Source organism: Musca vetustissima, unplaced genomic scaffold (assembly GCF_032173495.1).
Source record: "Musca vetustissima isolate MV318-11 ecotype Yass unplaced genomic scaffold, APGP_CSIRO_Mvet_v1 utg64588, whole genome shotgun sequence".
In the NCBI taxonomy this organism is placed as follows: domain Eukaryota; kingdom Metazoa; phylum Arthropoda; class Insecta; order Diptera; family Muscidae; genus Musca; species Musca vetustissima.
Genome location: NW_026881124.1, coordinates 74811 through 96816, shown reverse-complemented (window position 1 = coordinate 96816; position 22006 = coordinate 74811). Strand labels below are relative to the sequence as shown.

Here is a 22006-nt window from a genome sequence, read left to right as displayed (position 1 = left end):
TAAAGGTCCCTCCCCCAGCCCAGTTTTCAGCCGAATTTTCTCACCGATCGATTGGCTATAAATTGGTACATCGGATTCTTGGTGAATAAAGAGACGCCTATCCACACTTTCCACAAAGATAGTTACCGATTCAACGATCTCTGCATCCAAACTTTTAATCAATGCCACTGCCTTCTAGATCGCGAAGATTTCAGCTTAGAAAACACTTGCTATCCAGCTTGTAGGTAAGCTCAAGGCCAAGCCTTTCACAATAGACGCCTGTCCCCGTACCTTCTTTCATCTTGGATCCTTCTGTATACAAAGCTAGACCATCCAGAGGAGAATTGATACGTTTCCAGCCATCTCTACTAGGGATAACGCCTTCTACATCGTCAAATCTCAGTACTGGTGATATATAGTCGCTATCAGATGATAAATGTTCTCTGCAGGAACATTTTCAAATGAAATGCATGTTTCGACCCACCATTGCGGAATTTTCCTTTCTTTTCTTGGTTTCCATCGAAGAGGGTATAAAAAATTCGATTATTGATCTTATGCTTCAATACAATGTATCCGAATTTTCCTTATACCCTAACTCATTTTTTAATAGCAGCCTATGTTTTCTTGAAATTCTATATGTCGGATTTTAAAAAACCTATTATTTCCAAAAGAACCTAATCGTAATAAAATACATTTTTATTACTTTCAGCACAACCCAAATACTACAGCAGCTCCCAGCAACAACATGCCAGTAGCACCAGCGGTACCACTACGTCATCCATTAAACGACCCTGTTCAAAACAGAAATTCGTCTATAATCGTCCCAAACCCGATGTCCTACAGAGTATACTGCAATCGAAAGCCAATCCCGCCTACAATGCTAGACGTCTCTGGTATGAACTGAATATGCCCGAGTGTACCAGTGAAATATTAGATGGGCGAATGTTGTCGACTACGATACCTGAAAGTTTGCTATGTCATAGTCGGGAGATGCGTCCTAAACGTAAGGTGCCAACAAAGAAAAAGGAACGTAAGTAACATTAGCAGACAAAAAATGTGGGTGGTCGGAATGGATGGTGACAGAAACAGCTGCTGATGAAGTTGGGAAAGTGGGATCAAAGGCAGCATCAGCAGCAGGAAAAGTTGGTCCTTAGAAATGAATTTTGTGTGTGTGTGTTGTTTTTGGCATTATTCCTCTGCGGTCGCCACCACTGCCATCATCATGAGCGCCATCTACAGAACGTTTAAAGTTCCATTGGGTGATTACCACAAATAACAACAACAAAAACAAAACAACTTCAAAACTTGTTACCTTCTTTATGCCAAAAACACTGTTTGCCATTGCTCCTCACTCCTCTCTTTTTCTATGCTTCCACTCCTTGCAGGACGTCCTTCATACATGCAAATGCGCCAGGAACGAGAAAACTTTCGCAAAAAGTTGGTAGAATTAATTGCCCGTAAAGATGATGAGGCGGCCACCACCAATGCCATAAATGATGATTCTGGTGGTGTTGGCCCCGATACCATGGACTGGGACAGTGAATTCCCCAATCAGCAGGAAAAAGAGGTGTTACGTTATTACTACTACATTAAGCATGGCATCGATACCATTCATGTATCGCCAATGAGCAAAAAAGTTTTAAACAGGTTAGCGAAGACATAGAGACACCGAGAAGGATGATGATGATGAGTTGGATGCTGGAAAATGAGTGTGCCATGCATTATTGGCATTGACTTTTATCAAAAGAGGGATCTAATGATTAGCATATAATTGGTTTCTTTTTCTTCTTTGTCTTCTTCTTTTATGTCTTCTTTTCGTTCCATTTTTTCCTGTAGAATTAAGAGTCAAATTCCGCCAGTCTTAAATAAATGGGAGGTGGCTCTGTCAGAGAATATCAATGAAATCAAATCCGATTATATCTTCTCGATGAAAAAAGCTGTGGTGGATTTTGTTTTGCAAAATTCTTTGACAAATCTAAAAAAGGATACAAAGCTGGAATTGACAAAGGAGCGAAAGGAAATCAATGCCATGTCGAATAAATGGAGATATCGGTAAGATGCTTTTGTCCCTTTTTTAGATAATAGAGAGGATAAAAGGAAAATAAAGTGGAATTTTATAAGCCTTGAAAATATTTAAAAAGCCCAAATAGTCCTTTAAAAAATCCACGCCTCTTATAGCCTTGAAAATATTTAAAAAGTGGATTAAAAAATCCTCGCCTGTTATAAGCCTTGAAAATATTTAAAAAGTCCAAATAGTCCTTTCAAAAATCCTCGCCTGTTATAAGCCTTGAAAATATTTAAAAAGTCCAAATAGTCCTTTAAAAAATCCACGCCTCTTATATGGCTTGAAAAATAGTCCTTTAAAAAATCCACGCCTCTTATATGGCTTGAAAAATAGTCCTTTAAAAAATCCACGCCTCTTATATGGCTTGAAAAATAGTCCTTTAAAAAATCCACGCCTCTTATATGGCTTGAAAAATAGTCCTTTAAAAAATCCACGCCTCTTATATGGCTTGAAAAATAGTCCTTTAAAAAATCCACGCCTCTTATATGGCTTGAAAAATAGTCCTTTAAAAAATCCACGCCTCTTATATGGCTTGAAAAATAGTCCTTTAAAAAATCCACGCCTCTTATATGGCTTGAAAAATAGTCCTTTAAAAAATCCACGCCTCTTATATGGCTTGAAAAATAGTCCTTTAAAAAATCCACGCCTCTTATATGGCTTGAAAAATAGTCCTTTAAAAAATCCACGCCTCTTATATGGCTTGAAAAATAGTCCTTTAAAAAATCCACGCCTCTTATATGGCTTGAAAAATAGTCCTTTAAAAAATCCACGCCTCTTATATGGCTTGAAAAATAGTCCTTTAAAAAATCCACGCCTCTTATATGGCTTGAAAAATAGTCCTTTAAAAAATCCACGCCTCTTATATGGCTTGAAAAATAGTCCTTTAAAAAATCCACGCCTCTTATATGGCTTGAAAAATAGTCCTTTAAAAAATCCACGCCTCTTATATGGCTTGAAAAATAGTCCTTTAAAAAATCCACGCCTCTTATATGGCTTGAAAAATAGTCCTTTAAAAAGTCCACGCCTCTTATATGGCTTGAAAAATAGTCCTTTAAAAAATCCACGCCTCTTATATGGCTTGAAAAATAGTCCTTTAAAACATCCACGCTTCTTATAAGCCTTAGAAAATAGTCCTTTAAAAAATCCACGTCTCTTATAAGCCTTAGAAAATAGTCCTTTAAAAAATCCACGTCTCTTATAAGCCTTAGAAAATAGTCCTTTAAAAAATCCACGCCTCTTATAAGCCTTGAAAAATAGTCATTTAAAAAATCCACGCCTCATATCCACCCCTCTTTCTTAGATACGATGAAAATCGTTGCCGTTTAAAGAGAACCCTATTCTGCATACATCGCTCTGTTGCCCACATCTTGGAATTGTGGAACACGAAGTACAAGGAAATCACTTTGGTGGATGCTCGAGAACTATCCAAGGTCACAACACCATTTGAGCTGTTCGAATTTGCGGTAAGTAGTTAAAAATTAATTGGGAAATAATTTTAATAATTTTTAAATTTTTATTCAGTACACTGTTGGGCGCCATGTGGACCAGGCTAAAAATATGCTGGAAAATGAATGGTATGGTGAAATACATGCAATTCTCTTGAGGGCCAGTAATCGTGGCCAATTGCCTGATGTAAGGAAAACGCGACTCATTCAACGTTTCTATAATTGTGTGGCGGCTCTAATGACCCAACAGCTGGAAGATATGTGTATACGAAGTTTAAATCGTTTTGCCGATTTTATATGTGATTATGCGGTAATTGGATTTTTTAAAAATATTTTTTCAAGGCCTAACAATGGCGTGGACTTTATTTTTTTTCATTTCAGAAATGTAATCCCGGCTTTAAAATATCTCTGATGTTGGAAGATGAGGATGTAATAGTTTTCAATCCGAACTTTTCCAAGTTCCAAAGTGAAATGGTGCGCATAATCGAATCGATTGTCTTGGCCGTGCAAAATCTCCCGAGAATTGAAAGTAAACTATATACAGATTTAAAAATATCCGATAAACTTACCCTGACTCCCGCCATACCGGAATCATTAATTGCTGAGACGCGTAATCGTATTTGTGCCCTACTCGAAGAGGAGCGTATTGGACCCGAATTGCGCTTGCAAGATTTCGATGAATATATTGATTTAATGAATGGTCGTGATGCAGAGCGTGTATCGAAATTTATTTCCGCCCAGCCGGAATTCGAAGCATTCTGTCAAATGGTTCACGAGTATCGTCAGAAGGAAGATAAAATTTCCCGAGATATATGGGGTGTTATCCGAATGGGCCTCTATGAATTTCATAGAGAAAAATTTATTGGTAACTTGGAAAGTTTCGGGAGGTATATGCAGGAGCAGTTACTCAATCATATGGTCAACGATCAGCAGAATAAAATCTCCAAATTGGGTAAGGAGTATGAGTCAATTGCCAAGAAGGCCTTGACCATACCCAAAGACACAGCGGAATTGATGAGCCTTAAGGCCTATGTCATAAACACCGAGGAGAATGTGGTGCCGGAAATGGAACAGCGTTTAAGGGTGAATATGGGTCATATTTTGTGGCTGATGGACCATACCCTGTACTCCCCATTGCAAATTAAAAACAACTCCAATACCTTCCAATGGTATCTGAAATTACCCTCGATATTTGAAGATCATCGGGTGATAATTGCCGACAAGACAATTGAATATCAGGAGTTGCTAAAGAAACGCATCGATAGTTTTCGCCGTGAACTGCAAACCTATTTTGATCAGGTTCAAACCTATGATGAATGGGGTGATATCAAACAATTGGCGAAATATAAACGGAAGGCTAATATTCTGGATAATCGTTTGGTTATGGCCATGGATACCATAGATCGTATCAACGAAGAGGAGACTTCGTATGGATGGGACCTATCACAGTACTTCATAAGGAAGAAGGCTCATGACCAGCTAAAGCCATATAAGACCCTATTCGATGCGGGTCAAGAATTTATGGATAAATATGATTTGTGGATGAATGCCCAAGTGGGAGCATTCGATCCAGATGAAATTGAAACTGAAGTGGCAAATATGTATCGGATCATTCAGAAATTGGAAAAGCAAATGGGTGATCATCCCACCACAATGGCCCTGATAAAGGATGTGAGTCGGGTTGCCAATAAAAATTTATCAAAATATTTAATTTACATATCCCTTTGCAGATCAAAGAACAAATTGAGGCCTTCCGTGAACACATGCCCATTATTTCCACATTGGGTAATCCGGGCATGAAAACACGCCACTGGGAATTGGTTTCGGAGATTATCGGTTTTCCCATCAAGGTTTCACCGGACTTGACATTAGCTCGTATCATTGAATATGGCCTGGAGGATTATGTAGGGAAATTTGAGACAATTTCCGAAAGTGCCACAAAGGAAAATAATTTGGAAAGAGCCATGGCTAAAATGGTTGCGGAATGGGAAGATATATCGTTTTCCGTATCACCATATAGGTAAGGGGAAATACATATTTGATTTTGAATGAATATTTCAACGTGTTATTTATTTTTACAGAGATACAGGCACCTATAAGCTGTCGGCCATTGATGACATTCAGGTTCTATTGGATGATCAAATTATCAAGACCCAAACCATGAAGAGTTCGCCATATATTAAACCCTTTGAAAAGGATATATTGTAAGTAAAAACTTTGAACCATATTATTTAGACCCTGAAAAAATATTCTTTAAAAAATCCACGCCTCTTGTAGACCCTGAAAAAAATATTCTTTAAAAAATCCACGCCTCTTGTAGACCCTGAAAAAAATATTCTTTAAAAAATCCACGCCTCTTGTAGATCCTGAAAAAAATATTCTTTAAAAAATCCACGCCTCTTGTAGACCCTGAAAAAAATATTCTTTAAAAAATCCACGCCTCTTGTAGACCCTGAAAAAAATATTCTTTAAAAAATCCACGCCTCTTGTAGACCCTGAAAAAAATATTCTTTAAAAAATCCACGCCTCTTGTAAACCCTGAAAAAATATTCTTTCAAAAGTAGTAAAGTCGGACGGGGCCGACTATATGATACCCTTCACCACTTTGGGTATATTCAACCGATGAATCCTAAGAGTTGTCGCATTTTTGAAGGACAAGTAAAATGAAATTGGATCCATAAACATGTCATTCTGCCACCTATACTAAATTTTTCCAACATTAGTATATGTTGCAAAAATTTAGTTACTTAATTTAAAATCGGACGGAAATAAAAAAGCTATATCAAAATCTAAACCGATTTCATCGGAACTTGTCCCAGGTTATGTTATACTAATTTCAGTATGCATATCAGAAACATTTAAGGATCTTGGTGCATCATTTATTAAAAATCGGGAGATAATATATATGGTAGCTCTATCAAAATTTGAGCCGATTTCACCAAAACTTTCCAAATTTTAGGCACTTTGATAAAGAATGATATATAGTGACTTTGGTATACCATTTAATTAAGTCGGACGAAAATATATGTGGGAGAAATATCTAAATCCGAACCGATTTTCATGAAATTCAACACGCATCGGCTTTGGTGCACTATTTACTTAAAATCGGACGAAAATATATATGGAAGCTATATCTAAATCTTAAACGATTTTCACGAAACTTGGCACACATCATTCTGGACCTAATTCAGTACTCTATGCCGAATTTCGAGCAAATCGAATGATATATAGGGACTTTGGTGCACCATTTACTTTAAATCGGACGAAACTATATAAGGGAGCTATATCTAAATCTTAACCGATTTTCTTGAAACTTAGCACACATCATTCTGGATCTAATTCAGTACTTTATGCCAAATTTCGTGCAAATCGAATCATATATAGGGACTTTGGTGCCCCATTTACCTTAAATCGGACGAACCTATATATGGGAGCTATATCTAAATCTGAACCGATTTTCTCGAAACGTGGCACACATCGTTCTGGACCTAATTCAGTACTCTGTGCCAAACTTCATGCAAATCGAAAGATATAGAGGGACTTTGGAGCCTCATTTACCTTAAATCGGACGAAACTATATATGGGAGCTGTATTTAAATCTGAACCGAGTTTCTCAAAACTTGGCACACATCGTTCTGCACCTAATTCAGTACACTATGTCAAATTTCATGCAAATCGAAGGATGTAGAGAGACTTTGTTGCCCAATTTACCTTAAATCGGACGAACCTATATATGGGAGCTATATCTAAATCTGAACCGATTTTCTCGAAACTTGGCAGACATCATTCTAGACCTAAATGATTAGGCTGTACCAATTTTCGTGCAAATCGAGAGATATATAGGGACTTTGGGGCACCATTTGCATGAAATCGGACGAAACTATATATGGGAGCTATATCTAAATCTGGACCAATTTTCTCGAAACTTGGCAGACATCACTCTAGGCTGAATTCAGTACGTTATGCCAAATTTCGTGCAAATCAAAAGATATATAGGGACTTTGGGGCACCATTTACATGAAATCGAACGAAACTATATATGGGAGCTATATGTAAATCTGGACCGATTTTTACGAAACTTGGCAGACATCATTCTAGACCTAAATGATTAGGCTGTACCAAATTTCGTGCAAATCGAAAGATATATAGGGGCCGTTTACATTAAATCGGTTAAATATATATATGGGAGCTATATCTAAATCTGAACCGATTTTTCCCAATTTCAATAGGGTTCGTCCTTGGGCCAAATAAGTGATCTATGCTAAATTTCATCCAATTCGGATTATAAATGCGACCTGTACTTTGTTTACAATTTTACATCGACAGACAGACGGACGGACGGACATGCATAAATCGACTCAGAAAGTGATTCTATGCATATTCTCAAAAGGAACCATGTGTCTATCTCGTTTCCTTTTGCCTGTTACAAACATATGCACAAAGACATAATACCCTGTACCACAGAGTGGTGAAGGGTATAAAAATCCACGCCTCTTGTAGACCCACGCCTTAGTTGGACCCTGAAAAATGGTAAAAAATGGTTAATGGTATCCTTTCTGCTTCCAGAAAATGGGAAGCCAAGTTAATTTTATTGCAAGACATATTGGACGATTGGTTACGTGTCCAAGCCACCTGGATGTATTTGGAACCAATATTCTCTAGCCCCGATATTCAACAACAAATGCCCGAGGAGGGTAGACGGTTCAGCGCCGTGGATAAGGTATGAATTCGACTCGGATCCGAATGTCAAAAATCTCTAATTTGATACTCCTTTTCAGATCTGGAAAGAATTAATGAAACAAGTCAATGCCGATTGCCGGGTCATGGCCGTGGTGGAAATTGACAAAATGTCGGAGAAATTGAAAAAGGCCTTCAATCTATTGGAAATCATACAAAAGGGTCTGAATGCCTATCTGGAAAAGAAACGTTTATATTTCCCGCGATTCTTTTTCCTATCCAATGATGAGCTGCTGGAAATCCTATCCGAAACTAAAGATCCGACAAGGGTGCAGCCACATTTGAAAAAATGCTTCGAGGGTATTGCAACTCTCAAATTTACGGAAGAGCTGGAAGTTACAATAATGCGTTCATCGGAACGTGAAGAGGTTGAACTTGTCGATATTATATCGACAGCTAAGGCCCGAGGTCAAGTGGAGAAATGGCTTTTGGAATTAGAGTTGGACATGAAGAAAAGTATTCACAAGAAAATGAGTGAAGCATTCTATAGTTATCCGAATAGTGTTCGGCATGAATGGGTCCTGATATGGCCGGGCCAGTGTGTCCAATCGATATCGTTGACCTATTGGACTTTAAATATAACCGAATGTTTTATGTCCGACGATCCGTGTGGAAATTTGGAAAAATATTTGGAAACAAATGTTACGCAGGTAGGTGAATGGTAGGGGGTAAAAAGTGAGGGGCGAACAGAAAAATCTCTCAAGAAATTTTCAAATTTGAAGGAGGATAGAAATGGGGAATTTATATGTCCAATTTCTATGTTGAAGGCCGTTCCGCACTTCTAGAAGTGTATATTCCTGCCTATTTTTTTATTCCGCATTTAATACTTCTTTCAGATCAATCGCATTGTGGATTTGGTCAGAGGTGATTTGAGTGCCCAAAATCGCATTACGCTGGGTGCCTTGGTGGTATTGGATGTTCATGCCCGTGATGTCTTGGCCGAGATTGTGGAGAAAAAAGTATCCGAACTCAATGATTTTCAGTGGCTGTGTCAGGTGAGTCTTTACCCTTTCCTTAATCCATAAATTTGTCAATCAGAACTAAATCCCCTTTCTCTCCCCACCCAGCTTCGATACTATTGGGAGGACAACAATTTGGATACGCGGATGATAAATTGTTCCCTAAAATATGGTTATGAATATTTGGGAAATACCACGCGGTTGGTTGTAACACCTCTGACAGATCGTTGTTATCGAACTCTCTTTAGTGCTCTCCATTTACATTTGGGTGGTGCACCGGAAGGCCCGGCTGGTACTGGTAAAACTGAGACAACAAAAGATTTAGCCAAGGCTGTGGCCAAACAATGTGTTGTCTTTAATTGTTCCGATGGTTTGGATTATATTGCCCTGGGGAAATTCTTTAAGGGTTTGGCTTCATGTGGTGCCTGGTCATGTTTTGATGAATTTAATCGTATCGATTTGGAGGTGCTATCGGTGGTGGCCCAACAAATCCTCACCATACAACGGGGTATTAATTCAGGAAGTCCAACATTGGTATTTGAAGGTACCACCCTCACCTTGGATCCCACGTGTGCGGTATTTATTACCATGAATCCTGGTTATGCAGGGCGATCGGAATTGCCGGATAATTTGAAGGTAAGTCTAGGACAAAAATTATATCAAAGACAAAAATTAAAACCCGATTTCTCTTCTTTTTCAGGCCCTCTTCCGTTCTGTGGCCATGATGGTACCCGATTATGCCCTGATTTCAGAAATTGAGTTATATTCCTATGGCTTCTTGACCGCCAAACCATTATCGGTAAAAATTGTGGCCACCTATCGTTTGTGTTCGGAACAATTGAGTACCCAATGCCATTATGATTATGGTATGCGGGCCGTAAAATCGGTTCTCAAAGCTGCAGGTGCTCTGAAATTACGTTATCGCGATGAAAATGAAGATATTTTAGTCTTACGTTCGATAAAAGATGTCAATTTACCGAAATTCTTAAATCAAGATGTCCCCTTGTTCCAAGGTATAACTTCGGATTTGTTCCCAGGAACTGTATTGCCAGAGGCAGATTATGTCATCTTCAATGAATGCTGTCGCGAGGCATGCGAACGTAATAATAAACAATGTACCGATTTCTTTTTGGAAAAGGTGCAACAGTTGTATGAAATGATTGTTGTACGGCATGGTTTGATGCTGGTCGGTTTGCCGTTTGGTGGTAAGACGACGTGTTATCGGATATTGGCGGAAACTTTGGAGAATATGGAGAAAAGGGTAGGATTTGTTTTGATGCAATTTTTTGTGGATTTAAATATAAGGTTTCTATGTCACATAGATAACGTAGATAACATGTAGATAATTTACGTGATGTAGATAAATTATCTGAGTCTTCAAGATGTCGAAGATAATGTATCGATTTCTATGCAATTTAAATTTCATAGATAATGCTATTTAGAAGTAGTAGATAATTTATCTATGCCATTTAAATGTCGTAGATAATTTATCGTTTGAAAAATACGTCCCCCATCTTTCTCGCCCAATATTTTCTAATTCAATTCTATTTTTTTTGCAGAACGCCGGAGAAAATCGTGCAATTTACACCATCATCAATCCCAAGGCCATTACCATGGGTCAATTGTATGGCCAATTTGATGCTGTCTCCCATGAATGGAGTGATGGCGTGCTGGCCGTAAGCTATCGACAATTTGCTGTCTCTGAGACACCCGACCGCAAATGGCTAATATTTGATGGTCCGGTCGATGCTATTTGGATTGAAAATATGAACACGGTACTGGATGATAATAAGAAACTGTGTCTAATGTCCGGAGAAATTATACAGCTGTCGCCCACAACAAATCTAATATTTGAACCAATGGATTTGGAGGTGGCTTCACCGGCCACAGTGTCGCGATGTGGTATGATCTATATGGAACCTTCATCGCTGGGTTGGGAACCTTTGGTGACATCGTGGAAAAATCGTTTGCCTGCCAGTTTCCATGCTGTGGCCAAGCAATTGGTGTCGTCTCTCATCAAGCGGTTCTGTCCAATTTTGCTGTATATTGTAAGGAAAGCTTCGTTGGTGGAAATTGCCCCCACTTCGGATGCCAATTTAATGGTGGCCTTGATGAATCTTTTCGATTGTTTCTTGGATGATTTTAAGGATGAGAAATATGTCCAGAATCTATCCGATTTGGATATGAGGGCCCAAATCGAGGGAGTGTTTTTGTTTTCCTGCATTTGGTCCATTGGTGCCTCTTTGGACTCGAATAGTCGTGAGAAATTCAATTTGGTTTTTCGCGGCCTTATGGAAAAGAATTTCCCCGAGAATTTGTATGAAACGTTTGGCATCCCGGAGGAGTTACATGTTCCAGCATTGCCCAAGCCTTTTATTTTCCCCATACCCAAACAGGGTTCGGTGTTCGATTATCGTTTCATTAAGGAGGGTAAAGGTAAATGGAAGCCATGGCAGGATGATGTGGCCGCCGCTCCGGCCATAAGTCGTGATATACCCGTAAATCAAATTATTATTGTGACCAATGAAAATGTCCGATCCACAGCGGTTTTGGATTTACTTGTGCGACATGGAAAGCCCGTATTATTTGTGGGACCCACCGGTACCGGAAAGAGTTGTTATATTATCGATTATATGCTGAAGAAAATGGATTTGTCCGTCTACAAGCCTTTGCTAATTAATTTTTCCGCCCAGACTTCGGCGAATCAGACTCAGGATATAATTATGTCGAAATTGGATAAGAGACGCAAGGGTGTCTATGGTCCACCGTTAAATAAGCGATTTGTCATATTTGTCGATGATGTTTCAATGCCATTGAAAGAGAATTATGGCGCCCAACCTGCAATTGAGTTGCTGCGTATGATGATGGATCATTGGATGTGGTATGATCGGAAGGCAATTGTCCCACTGAAATTAATCGATATACAAATGATATGTGCCATGGGGCCGCCATCGACGGGTAACACCATTACACCACGTTTCCAGCGGCATTTTAATGTGGTGGCCATTGATGAATTTAATGATGATATTCTGAAGACGATTTTTAGTAAAATAATCCTGTGGCATTTGGATACGAGGTAAGACCCAAAACCTGTCTCATTTAAATGGGAAATATAACAATTTCTTTTATATCCCTACAGAGGCTTCTCCAAAGAATTTGATCCCTGCATCGAAGAAATAGTCAATGCCACCTTGACAATTTACAATAAGGCCAAAATGAATCTGCTACCCACACCAGCGAAATCCCATTATCTCTTCAATTTACGTGACTTCTCTCGGGTGATACAGGGAGTTTTACTTTCCGTTCCCGAAGCCACAGAAGATCTTAATTCCATGAGACGACTTTGGGTCCATGAAGTATTTCGCGTATACGGTGATCGCCTTGTAGAAGACTCCGATCGCAGTTGGCTGTTCACCGCTCTCTGTGAACAAATGCGCAACAGTTTCGCCATCGAACCTGAAGTCATCTTCGAACGTTTCGTTCAAAAGGGTGAAAAACTAACCGAATCAGATTTTCGTAATTTAATCTTTTGTGATTTTACCAATCCCAAAGCCGATACGAAAAATTACATTGAAGTACAAGATTTAGACGAGTTACGCAATGTGGTCGAATCGTATTTGGTCGAATACAACAACATGTCCAAAAAGCCAATGAATTTGGTATTGTTTCGTTTTGCCGTGGAACATTTGTCGAGAATTTGTCGCATTATAAAGCAGCCACGTAGTCATGCTCTACTTATCGGTGTCGGTGGCTCCGGACGTCAGAGCTTGACTCGTTTGGCTTCGCATATATGTGACTATGAATTGTTTCAAGTTGAAATATCTCGATCATATGGACCGAATGAATGGCATGAAGATATCAAGGGTATATTGCGTAAGATCAGTTCGTCGGAAATGCATGGGGTGTTCTTGTTTACAGATGTTCAGGTAATGTAGATATGTGTGTGTGTGTGTCAAAACATTATTTTGGAGGTATTGGGAATGTACGGACCTCAAATTAGTATTTTGTGTTCGTTCCGCAACAACATTGTGATGTTGTTTTTTGTATACAGTCTGTTAAAAGTATATAAAATATATAGATATATGATATAGATAACATAGATATTTTATCTATATCATTTAGATAACTTAGATAATGTGGCTTAGATCATTTATATGTGTCAGTTAGATAACAAAGATAATATATCAATGTTATAGGTAATGTATCTACATCATTGAGATGTCATAGATAATGAATCTATGTCATTGCGATATCATATAGATAATATATCTATGCAATTTAAATGTCATGGATAATGTATCTAAGCCATTTATATTTTATAGATAATTTATATCATAGACAATGTATCATAGACAATGTATCTAAGTCGTTTAGATATCATAGATAATGTATCTAAGTCATTTAGATGTCATAGATAATGTATCTTAATCATTTAGATATCATAGATAATTTATCTAAGCCATTTAGGTAACATGGATAATTTATCTAAGCCATTTTGGGTAGCGGTGATAATACATCGACGCCATTTAAATGCATAGATAATGTATCTACATGATTTAGGGTAAATTATCTTTTATCTATGAAATGTATTTTTTAATCGATTTTAAAATTTTCCCATTTCCAATATTGGAAAAACCGAATCATATTTTTATCTCGACACAATCAATTTACAATTTTATCTACTTCAGATAAAAGATGAATCCTTCTTGGAGGATATCAACAATTTATTGAATTCGGGTGAAGTTCCGAACTTGTTTAGCAATGAAGAGAAAATGGAAGTTGTCGAGAAGATGGCTCAAATCGATAAGCAACGGGACAAGGCAGTGCAGACGGATGGCAGTCCGGTGGCCTTGTTTAATTTCTTTGTAACGGTAAGTCCACAATTGAACCTGAACAAATAATCAATTATTAATTTCGAATTTTCCCTCTTCCAGACTTGTAAAGATCAGTTGCATGTAGTCCTGGCCATGTCACCCATTGGCGAGGCTTTAAGGATAAGGATACGTAAATTTCCCTCCATTGTGAACTGCTGTACAATTGATTGGTTCCAGGCATGGCCAGAGGATGCTTTGTTGGCAGTGTCCACCAGGTTTTTGGCCCAGGAGGATCTAACAGATTTGGAGCGTCGTGCAGCCATAGATATGTGCATGGAATTCCATACCTCCACTCAGGCTCTATCGGAGGCTTTTTATTTGAGGCTAAAGCGGCATAATTATGTCACACCAACTTCCTATTTGGAATTGATACAGACTTTCAAGACGTTGCTGAACAAGAAAAGGGCGTAAGTGGGGGGGGGGGGGGGGAGGGGTGAAGAGAGAACAAAGGAGATACAAATTTAATTTTTTCCAGATCTGTCATGCTCAACAAAAATCGCTATTTGACTGGCATATCCCAATTGGATATTGCCGCCCAGCAAGTGGGTGTGATGCAGGAACAATTGGAAGCTTTGGAACCGAAAATTAAGGCAGCAGCGGAAACCGTTGCCATACAAGTAGCCAAGGTCACGGAAGACAGCAAGGCAGCTGAGGAACAACGTGAAATTGTCAAACGAGATGAGGCAGTGGCTGCGGAACAGGCTCAATTGGCTCAGGCCATAAAGGATGAATGTGATGCAAAATTGGGCGAAGCCCTACCCATACTCAATGAGGCAATGGCTGCCCTAAATACCCTGACCACAGCCGATATTGCCGTTGTTAAGACAATGAAATCTCCTCCGGTGGGGGTGCGTATTGTCATGGAAGCTGTGTGCATTTTGAAAGAAGTTAAACCGGAACGTATTACCAATCCCAGTGGTGTGGGCATGATTGAAGATTACTGGGGTCCATCGAAGAAAGTTCTGAGTGATATTAAATTTTTGGATAGTCTTTTAAATTTCGATAAGGATAATATACCTCCAGCGGTCATAAAGAAGCTGCAGGAAAGGGTCTTAACGAATGAGGCATTTGATCCGGAAAAAATTAAGACCGCCTCCACAGCTTGTGAAGGGTTGTGTAAATGGGTTATTGCCCTAACGAAATATGATGTGGTGGCGAAAATTGTTGCCCCGAAAAAGATTGCCTTGGCCGAGGCGGAGGCTACCTATAATGTGAGTTTTCAAAATTTTAAAAATAACTTCTTAAATCCTAAATTCGATGATGTTTCTATTTTCCAGGCTGCTCAAAAAACTTTGAACGAAAAACTGGCCCAACTTGCTCGGGTCGAAGCAAATTTGGCAGCGATTCAGAAGGTGTTGGACAAGCAAATGAAGGAATATGAGTGAGTAGAGAAAATTGTTCCAAGAACTATAAGAGTGGATTTTTTAAAGAATATTTTTGAAAGGGACTTTCAGAGGCGTGGATTTTTTAAAGAATATTTTTGAAAGGGACTTTCAGAGGCGTGGATTTTTTTAAGAATATTTTTGAAAGGGACTTTCAGAGGCGTGGATTTTTTAAAGAATATTTTTGAAAGGGACTTTCAGAGGCGTGGATTTTTTAAAGAATATTTTTGAAAGGGACTTTCAGAGGCGTGGATTTTTTAAAGAATATTTTTGAAAGGGGCTTTCAGAGGCGTGGATTTTTTAAAGAATATTTTTGAAAGGGACTTTCAGAGGCGTGGATTTTTTACAGAATATTTGTGAAAGGGACTTTCAGAGGCGTGGATTTTTTAAAGAATATTTGTGAAAGGGACTTTCAGAGGCGTGGATTTTTTAAAGAATATTTTTGAAAGGGACTTTCAGAGGCGTGGATTTTTTAAAGAATATTTTTGAAAGGGACTTTCAGAGGCGTGGATTTGTTAAAGAATATTTTTGAAAGGGACTTTCAGAGGCGTGGATTTTTTAAAGAATATTTTTGAAAGGGACTTTCAGAGGCGTGGATTTTTTTAAGAATATTTTTGAAAGGGACTTTCAGAGGCGTGGATTTGTTAAAGAATATTTTTGAAAGGGACTTTCAGAGGCGTGGATTTTTTAAAGAATATTTTTGAAAGGGACTTTCAGAGGCGTGGATTTTTTAAAGAATATTTTTGAAAGGGACTTTCAGAGGCGTGGATTTTTTAAAGAATATTTTTGAAAGGGACTTTCAGAGGCGTGGATTTTTTTAAGAATATTTTTGAAAGGGACTTTCAGAGGCGTGGATTTTTTAAAGAATATTTTTGAAAGGGACTTTCAGAGGCGTGGATTTTTTAAAGAATATTTTTGAAAGGGACTTTCAGAGGCGTGGATTTTGTAAAGAATATTTTTGAAAGGGACTTTCAGCGCCGTGGATTTTTTAAAGAATATTTTTTCAAGGGACTTTCAGCGCCGTGGATTTTTTAAAGAATATTTTTTCAAGGGACTTTCAGCGCCGTGGATTTTTTAAAGAATATTTTTTCAAGGGACTTTCAGCGGCGTGGATTTTTTAAAGAATATTTTTTCAAGGGACTTTCAGCGGCGTGGATTTTTTAAAGAATATTTTTTCAAGGGACTTTCAGAGGCGTGGATTTTTTAAAGAATATTTTTGAAAGGGACTTTCAGAGGCGTGGATTTGTTAAAGAATATTTTTGAAAGGGACTTTCAGAGGCGTGGATTTTTTAAAGAATATTTTTTCAAGGGACTTTCAGCGCCGTGGATTTTTTAAAGAATATTTTTTCAAGGGACTTTCAGCGCCGTGGATTTTTTAAAGAATATTTTTGAAAGGGACTTTCAGAGGCGTGGATTTTTTAAAGAATATTTTTGAAAGGGACTTTCAGAGGCGTGGATTTTTTAAAGAATATTTTTGAAAGGGGCTTTCAGAGGCGTGGATTTTTTAAAGAATATTTTTGAAAGGGACTTTCAGAGGCGTGGATTTTTTACAGAATATTTGTGAAAGGGACTTTCAGAGGCGTGGATTTTTTAAAGAATATTTGTGAAAGGGACTTTCAGAGGCGTGGATTTTTTAAAGAATATTTTTGAAAGGGACTTTCAGAGGCGTGGATTTTTTAAAGAATATTTTTGAAAGGGACTTTCAGAGGCGTGGATTTGTTAAAGAATATTTTTGAAAGGGACTTTCAGAGGCGAGGATTTTTTAAAGAATATTTTTGAAAGGGACTTTCAGAGGCGTGGATTTTTTTAAGAATATTTTTGAAAGGGACTTTCAGAGGCGTGGATTTGTTAAAGAATATTTTTGAAAGGGACTTTCAGAGGCGTGGATTTTTTAAAGAATATTTTTGAAAGGGACTTTCAGAGGCGTGGATTTTTTAAAGAATATTTTTGAAAGGGACTTTCAGAGGCGTGGATTTTTTAAAGAATATTTTTGAAAGGGACTTTCAGAGGCGTGGATTTTTTTAAGAATATTTTTGAAAGGGACTTTCAGAGGCGTGGATTTTTTAAAGAATATTTTTTCAAGGGACTTTCAGAGGCGTGGATTTTTTAAAGAATATTTTTGAAAGGGACTTTCAGAGGCGTGGATTTTGTAAAGAATATTTTTGAAAGGGACTTTCAGCGCCGTGGATTTTTTAAAGAATATTTTTTCAAGGGACTTTCAGCGCCGTGGATTTTTTAAAGAATATTTTTTCAAGGGACTTTCAGCGCCGTGGATTTTTTAAAGAATATTTTTTCAAGGGACTTTCAGCGGCGTGGATTTTTTAAAGAATATTTTTTCAAGGGACTTTCAGCGGCGTGGATTTTTTAAAGAATATTTTTTCAAGGGACTTTCAGCGGCGTGGATTTTTTAAAGAATATTTTTTCAAGGGACTTTCAGCGGCGTGGATTTTTTAAAGAATATTTTTTCAAGGGACTTTCAGCGGCGTGGATTTTTTAAAGAATATTTTTGAAAGGCCAATCTGCTATTGGTATTCAGTGTAATTTATTATTTTTCATTTCCCCTTCTTTCAGCATCCTCCAAGCGGAACATGAGGCTTGCACGAAAAAATTACAACGAGCGCAGGATCTTATCTCCGGCTTGGGTGGTGAACGCACCCGATGGTCAGAGACCGCCAAACAGCTGGGACGCATTTACAATACCCTTACCGGAGATGTGCTAATATCCTCCGGTGTTGTCTCCTATTTAGGACCATTTACCATTGAATATCGTGTCGAGCAGACCCGTAAATGGGCTGAAAAATGTGCCAGCTTTGGTATTGTCTGTAGTCAAGATTTCCAATTGGTCAATGTACTGGGTGAACCCGTTGAAATACGTAATTGGAATATATGCGGCCTACCCACTGATTCCTTTTCCATTGAGAGTGCCATTATGATGCAGTAAGTACAATAACAACAATAGCAACAAAATAGATATCCTTTGAATACAAAACAAAATCCCTTGGGGCTATTTATTAAGGGCTGAAAAACAAGAATGGGATAAAAATGTAATATGAGACCAGATAACATCAATTACAGAGAATACACAACAGTTGGGATGCAGTGAACAGAAAAAACGCAACAACAACAACAAAACAAACTTCAAATAAGAATGTTTTCAGGCGTTTTTTCGTTTTTGTAGAGTCTGTCATTATTAAATTTCCCAACGCTAATCCCTTTTCTGCAGAACGTTTACATCAAAAGCAACACATCCCGGGCTTGGTGGTGGGAGTTATGCACACACAACTACCACCACCCACCCTTCGAATCCGTTTTTTCTATTTCCACAACTACTCCTTGTTGTAGTGAAGGTTAGACACCTCTTTTGCTAAAAATCGCTCATACCCTCCGCCACCTCTTGCCCGCCTTCTCGGTTTTGGCATTTAATTATAGAAGTTTTCCATTCGCTGCTAGTATTTGCAGCATCATCTTAAGCCAACAACAGCAACAACAACAAGAAAAATTAATTACATTTACATTACAAGATATTTTAATTACAGAGCTTCTTAACGCACCGCACACCGAACGCTAATGTGCAGCAAGCAAGTAAGGATAATAAAGGACCTCGGCCACCACCATCATGGCCACTATAATAAAAATACCTTTTTATTAGTATTGTTGTTGTAATGCTTGTTGTTGAGTCTGTTGTTCTTACACATTTTCTCAATGAGCTGAAATTTAAATAGTATTCCGCTCAAGTTAACCTTCGTTTCGATTTTCTCTACGTTGGACATTGCATTGGATTGGATTTTTAAAAGAATAATTTTTCCAAGGACTAAAATAGGCGTGGATTTTTTAAAGAATATTTTTGAAGAGGACTGTAGGAGGCGTGGATTTTTTAAAGAATATTTTTGAAAGGGACTTTCAGAGGCGTGGATTTTTTAAAGAATATTTTTGAAAGGGACTTTCAGAGGCGTGGATTTTTTAAAGAATATTTTTGAAAGGGACTTTCAGAGGCGTGGATTTTTTAAAGAATATTTTTGAAAGGGACTTTCAGAGGCGTGGATTTTTTAAAGAATATTTTTGAAAGGGACTTTCAGAGGCGTGGATTTTTTAAAGAATATTTTTGAAAGGGACTTTCAGAGGCGTGGATTTTTTAAAGAATATTTTTGAAAGGGACTTTCAGAGGCGTGGATTTTTTAAAGAATATTTTTGAAAGGGACTTTCAGAGGCGTGGATTTTTTAAAGAATATTTTTGAAAGGGACTTTCAGAGGCGTGGATTTTTTAAAGAATATTTTTGAAAGGGACTTTCAGAGGCGTGGATTTTTTAAAGAATATTTTTGAAAGGGACTTTCAGAGGCGTGGATTTTTTAAAGAATATTTTTGAAAGGGACAAACGCAAGGCGTGGATTTTTTAAAGAATATTTTTGAAAGGGACAAACGCAAGGCGTGGATTTTTTAAAGAATATTTTTGAAAGGGACAAACGCAAGGCGTGGATTTTTTAAAGAATATTTTTGAAAGGGACATTCAGAGGCGTGGATTTTTTAAAGAATATTTTTGAAAGGGACTTTCACAGGCGTGGATTTTTTAAAGAATATTTTTGAAAGGGACCAACCACACAAGGCGTTGATTTTTTAAAGTATATTTTTGAAAGGGACCCAACCACAAAAGGCGTGGATTTTTTAAAGAATATTTTTGAAAGGGACTTTCCACACAAGGCGTGGATTTTTTAAAGAATATTTTTGAAAGGGACTTTCCACACAAGGCGTGGATTTTTTAAAGAATATTTTTGAAAGGGACTTTCACACAAGGCGTGGATTTTTTAAAGAATATTTTTGAAAGGGACTTTCACACAAGGCGTGGATTTTTTAAAGAATATTTTTGAAAGGGACTTTCAACCACACAAGGCGTGGATTTTTTAAAGAATATTTTTGAAAGGGACTTTCCACACAAGGCGTGGATTTTTTAAAGAATATTTTTGAAAGGGACTTTCAGACAAGGCGTGGATTTTTTAAAGAATATTTTTGAAAGGGACTTTCAGACACAAGGCGTGGATTTTTTAAAGAATATTTTTGAAAGGGACTTTCAGACACAAGGCGTGGATTTTTTAAAGAATATTTTTGAAAGGGACTTTCACACAAGGCGTGGATTTTTTAAAGAATATTTTTGAAAGGGACTTTCCACACAAGGCGTGGATTTTTTAAAGAATATTTTTGAAAGGGACTTTCACACAAGGCGTGGATTTTTTAAAGAATATTTTTGAAAGGGACTTTCCACACAAGGCGTGGATTTTTTAAAGAATATTTTTGAAAGGGACTTTCACACAAGGCGTGGATTTTTTAAAGAATATTTTTGAAAGGGACTTTCACACAAGGCGTGGATTTTTTAAAGAATATTTTTGAAAGGGACTTTCACACAAGGCGTGGATTTTTTAAAGAATATTTTTGAAAGGGACTTTCACACAAGGCGTGGATTTTTTAAAGAATATTTTTGAAAGGGACTTTCACACAAGGCGTGGATTTTTTAAAGAATATTTTTGAAAGGGACTTTCCACACAAGGCGTGGATTTTTTAAAGAATATTTTTGAAAGGGACTTTCACACAAGGCGTGGATTTTTTAAAGAATATTTTTGAAAGGGACTTTCACACAAGGCGTGGATTTTTTAAAGAATATTTTTGAAAGGGACTTTCAACCACACAAGGCGTGGATTTTTTAAAGAATATTTTTGAAAGGGACTTTCACACAAGGCGTGGATTTTTTAAAGAATATTTTTGAAAGGGACTTTCCACACAAGGCGTGGATTTTTTAAAGAATATTTTTGAAAGGGACTTTCACAAGGCGTGGATTTTTTAAAGAATATTTTTGAAAGGGACTTTCACACAAGGCGTTGATTTTTTAAAGAATATTTTTGAAAGGGACAAACGCAAGGCGTGGATTTTTTAAAGAATATTTTTGAAAGGGACAAACATAAGGCGTGGATTTTTTAAACAATATTTTTGAAAGGGACAAACAGAAGGCGTGGATTTTTTTAAAGAATATTTTTGAAAGGGACAAACATAAGGCGTGGATTTTTTAAAGAATATTTTTGAAAGGGACGGCGTGGATTTTTTAAAGACTATTTTTGAAAGGGATACAAGGATCATCCAACAAAGCGTGGATTTTTTAAAGAATATTTTTGAAAGGGACTTTCAGAGGCGTGGATTTTTTAAAGAATATTTTTGAAAGGGACTTTCAGAGGCGTGGATTTTTTAAAGAATATTTTTGAAAGGGACTTTCAGAGGCGTGGATTTTTTAAAGAATATTTTTGAAAGGGACTTTCAGAGGCGTGGATTTTTTAAAGAATATTTTTGAAAGGGACTTTCAGAGGCGTGGATTTTTTAAAGAATATTTTTGAAAGGGACTTTCAGAGGCGTGGATTTTTTAAAGAATATTTTTGAAAGGGACTTTCAGAGGCGTGGATTTTTTAAAGAATATTTTTGAAAGGGACTTTCAGAGGCGTGGATTTTTTAAAGAATATTTTTGAAGAGGACTATAAGAGGCGTGGACTTTGTGAAGAATATTTTTGAAGAGGACTATAAGAGGCGTGG

General features: G+C 37.5%; 1 protein-coding gene across 1 annotated transcript in view; it reads left to right on the top strand.

The window, feature by feature from the left end:
* Positions 1-800: 800 nt before the first annotated feature.
* Positions 801-22006, top strand: part of LOC133327174 (dynein axonemal heavy chain 7) — a 90398-nt gene continuing 69192 nt past the window's right edge. Inside the window, exons 1-20 of the mRNA XM_061535741.1 lie at positions 801-1009; positions 1365-1626; positions 1816-2031; positions 3345-3507; positions 3566-3799; positions 3871-5160; positions 5220-5509; positions 5571-5693; positions 8056-8209; positions 8268-8876; positions 9063-9221; positions 9294-9821; positions 9886-10446; positions 10745-12261; positions 12325-13111; positions 13874-14056; positions 14120-14466; positions 14535-15270; positions 15337-15440; positions 18013-18378. Coding sequence (XP_061391725.1) covers positions 886-1009; positions 1365-1626; positions 1816-2031; positions 3345-3507; positions 3566-3799; positions 3871-5160; positions 5220-5509; positions 5571-5693; positions 8056-8209; positions 8268-8876; positions 9063-9221; positions 9294-9821; positions 9886-10446; positions 10745-12261; positions 12325-13111; positions 13874-14056; positions 14120-14466; positions 14535-15270; positions 15337-15440; positions 18013-18378 — 8753 coding nt within the window. The 5' untranslated portion in view covers positions 801-885. The remainder of the gene's footprint in view (positions 1010-1364; positions 1627-1815; positions 2032-3344; positions 3508-3565; positions 3800-3870; positions 5161-5219; positions 5510-5570; positions 5694-8055; positions 8210-8267; positions 8877-9062; positions 9222-9293; positions 9822-9885; positions 10447-10744; positions 12262-12324; positions 13112-13873; positions 14057-14119; positions 14467-14534; positions 15271-15336; positions 15441-18012; positions 18379-22006) is intronic.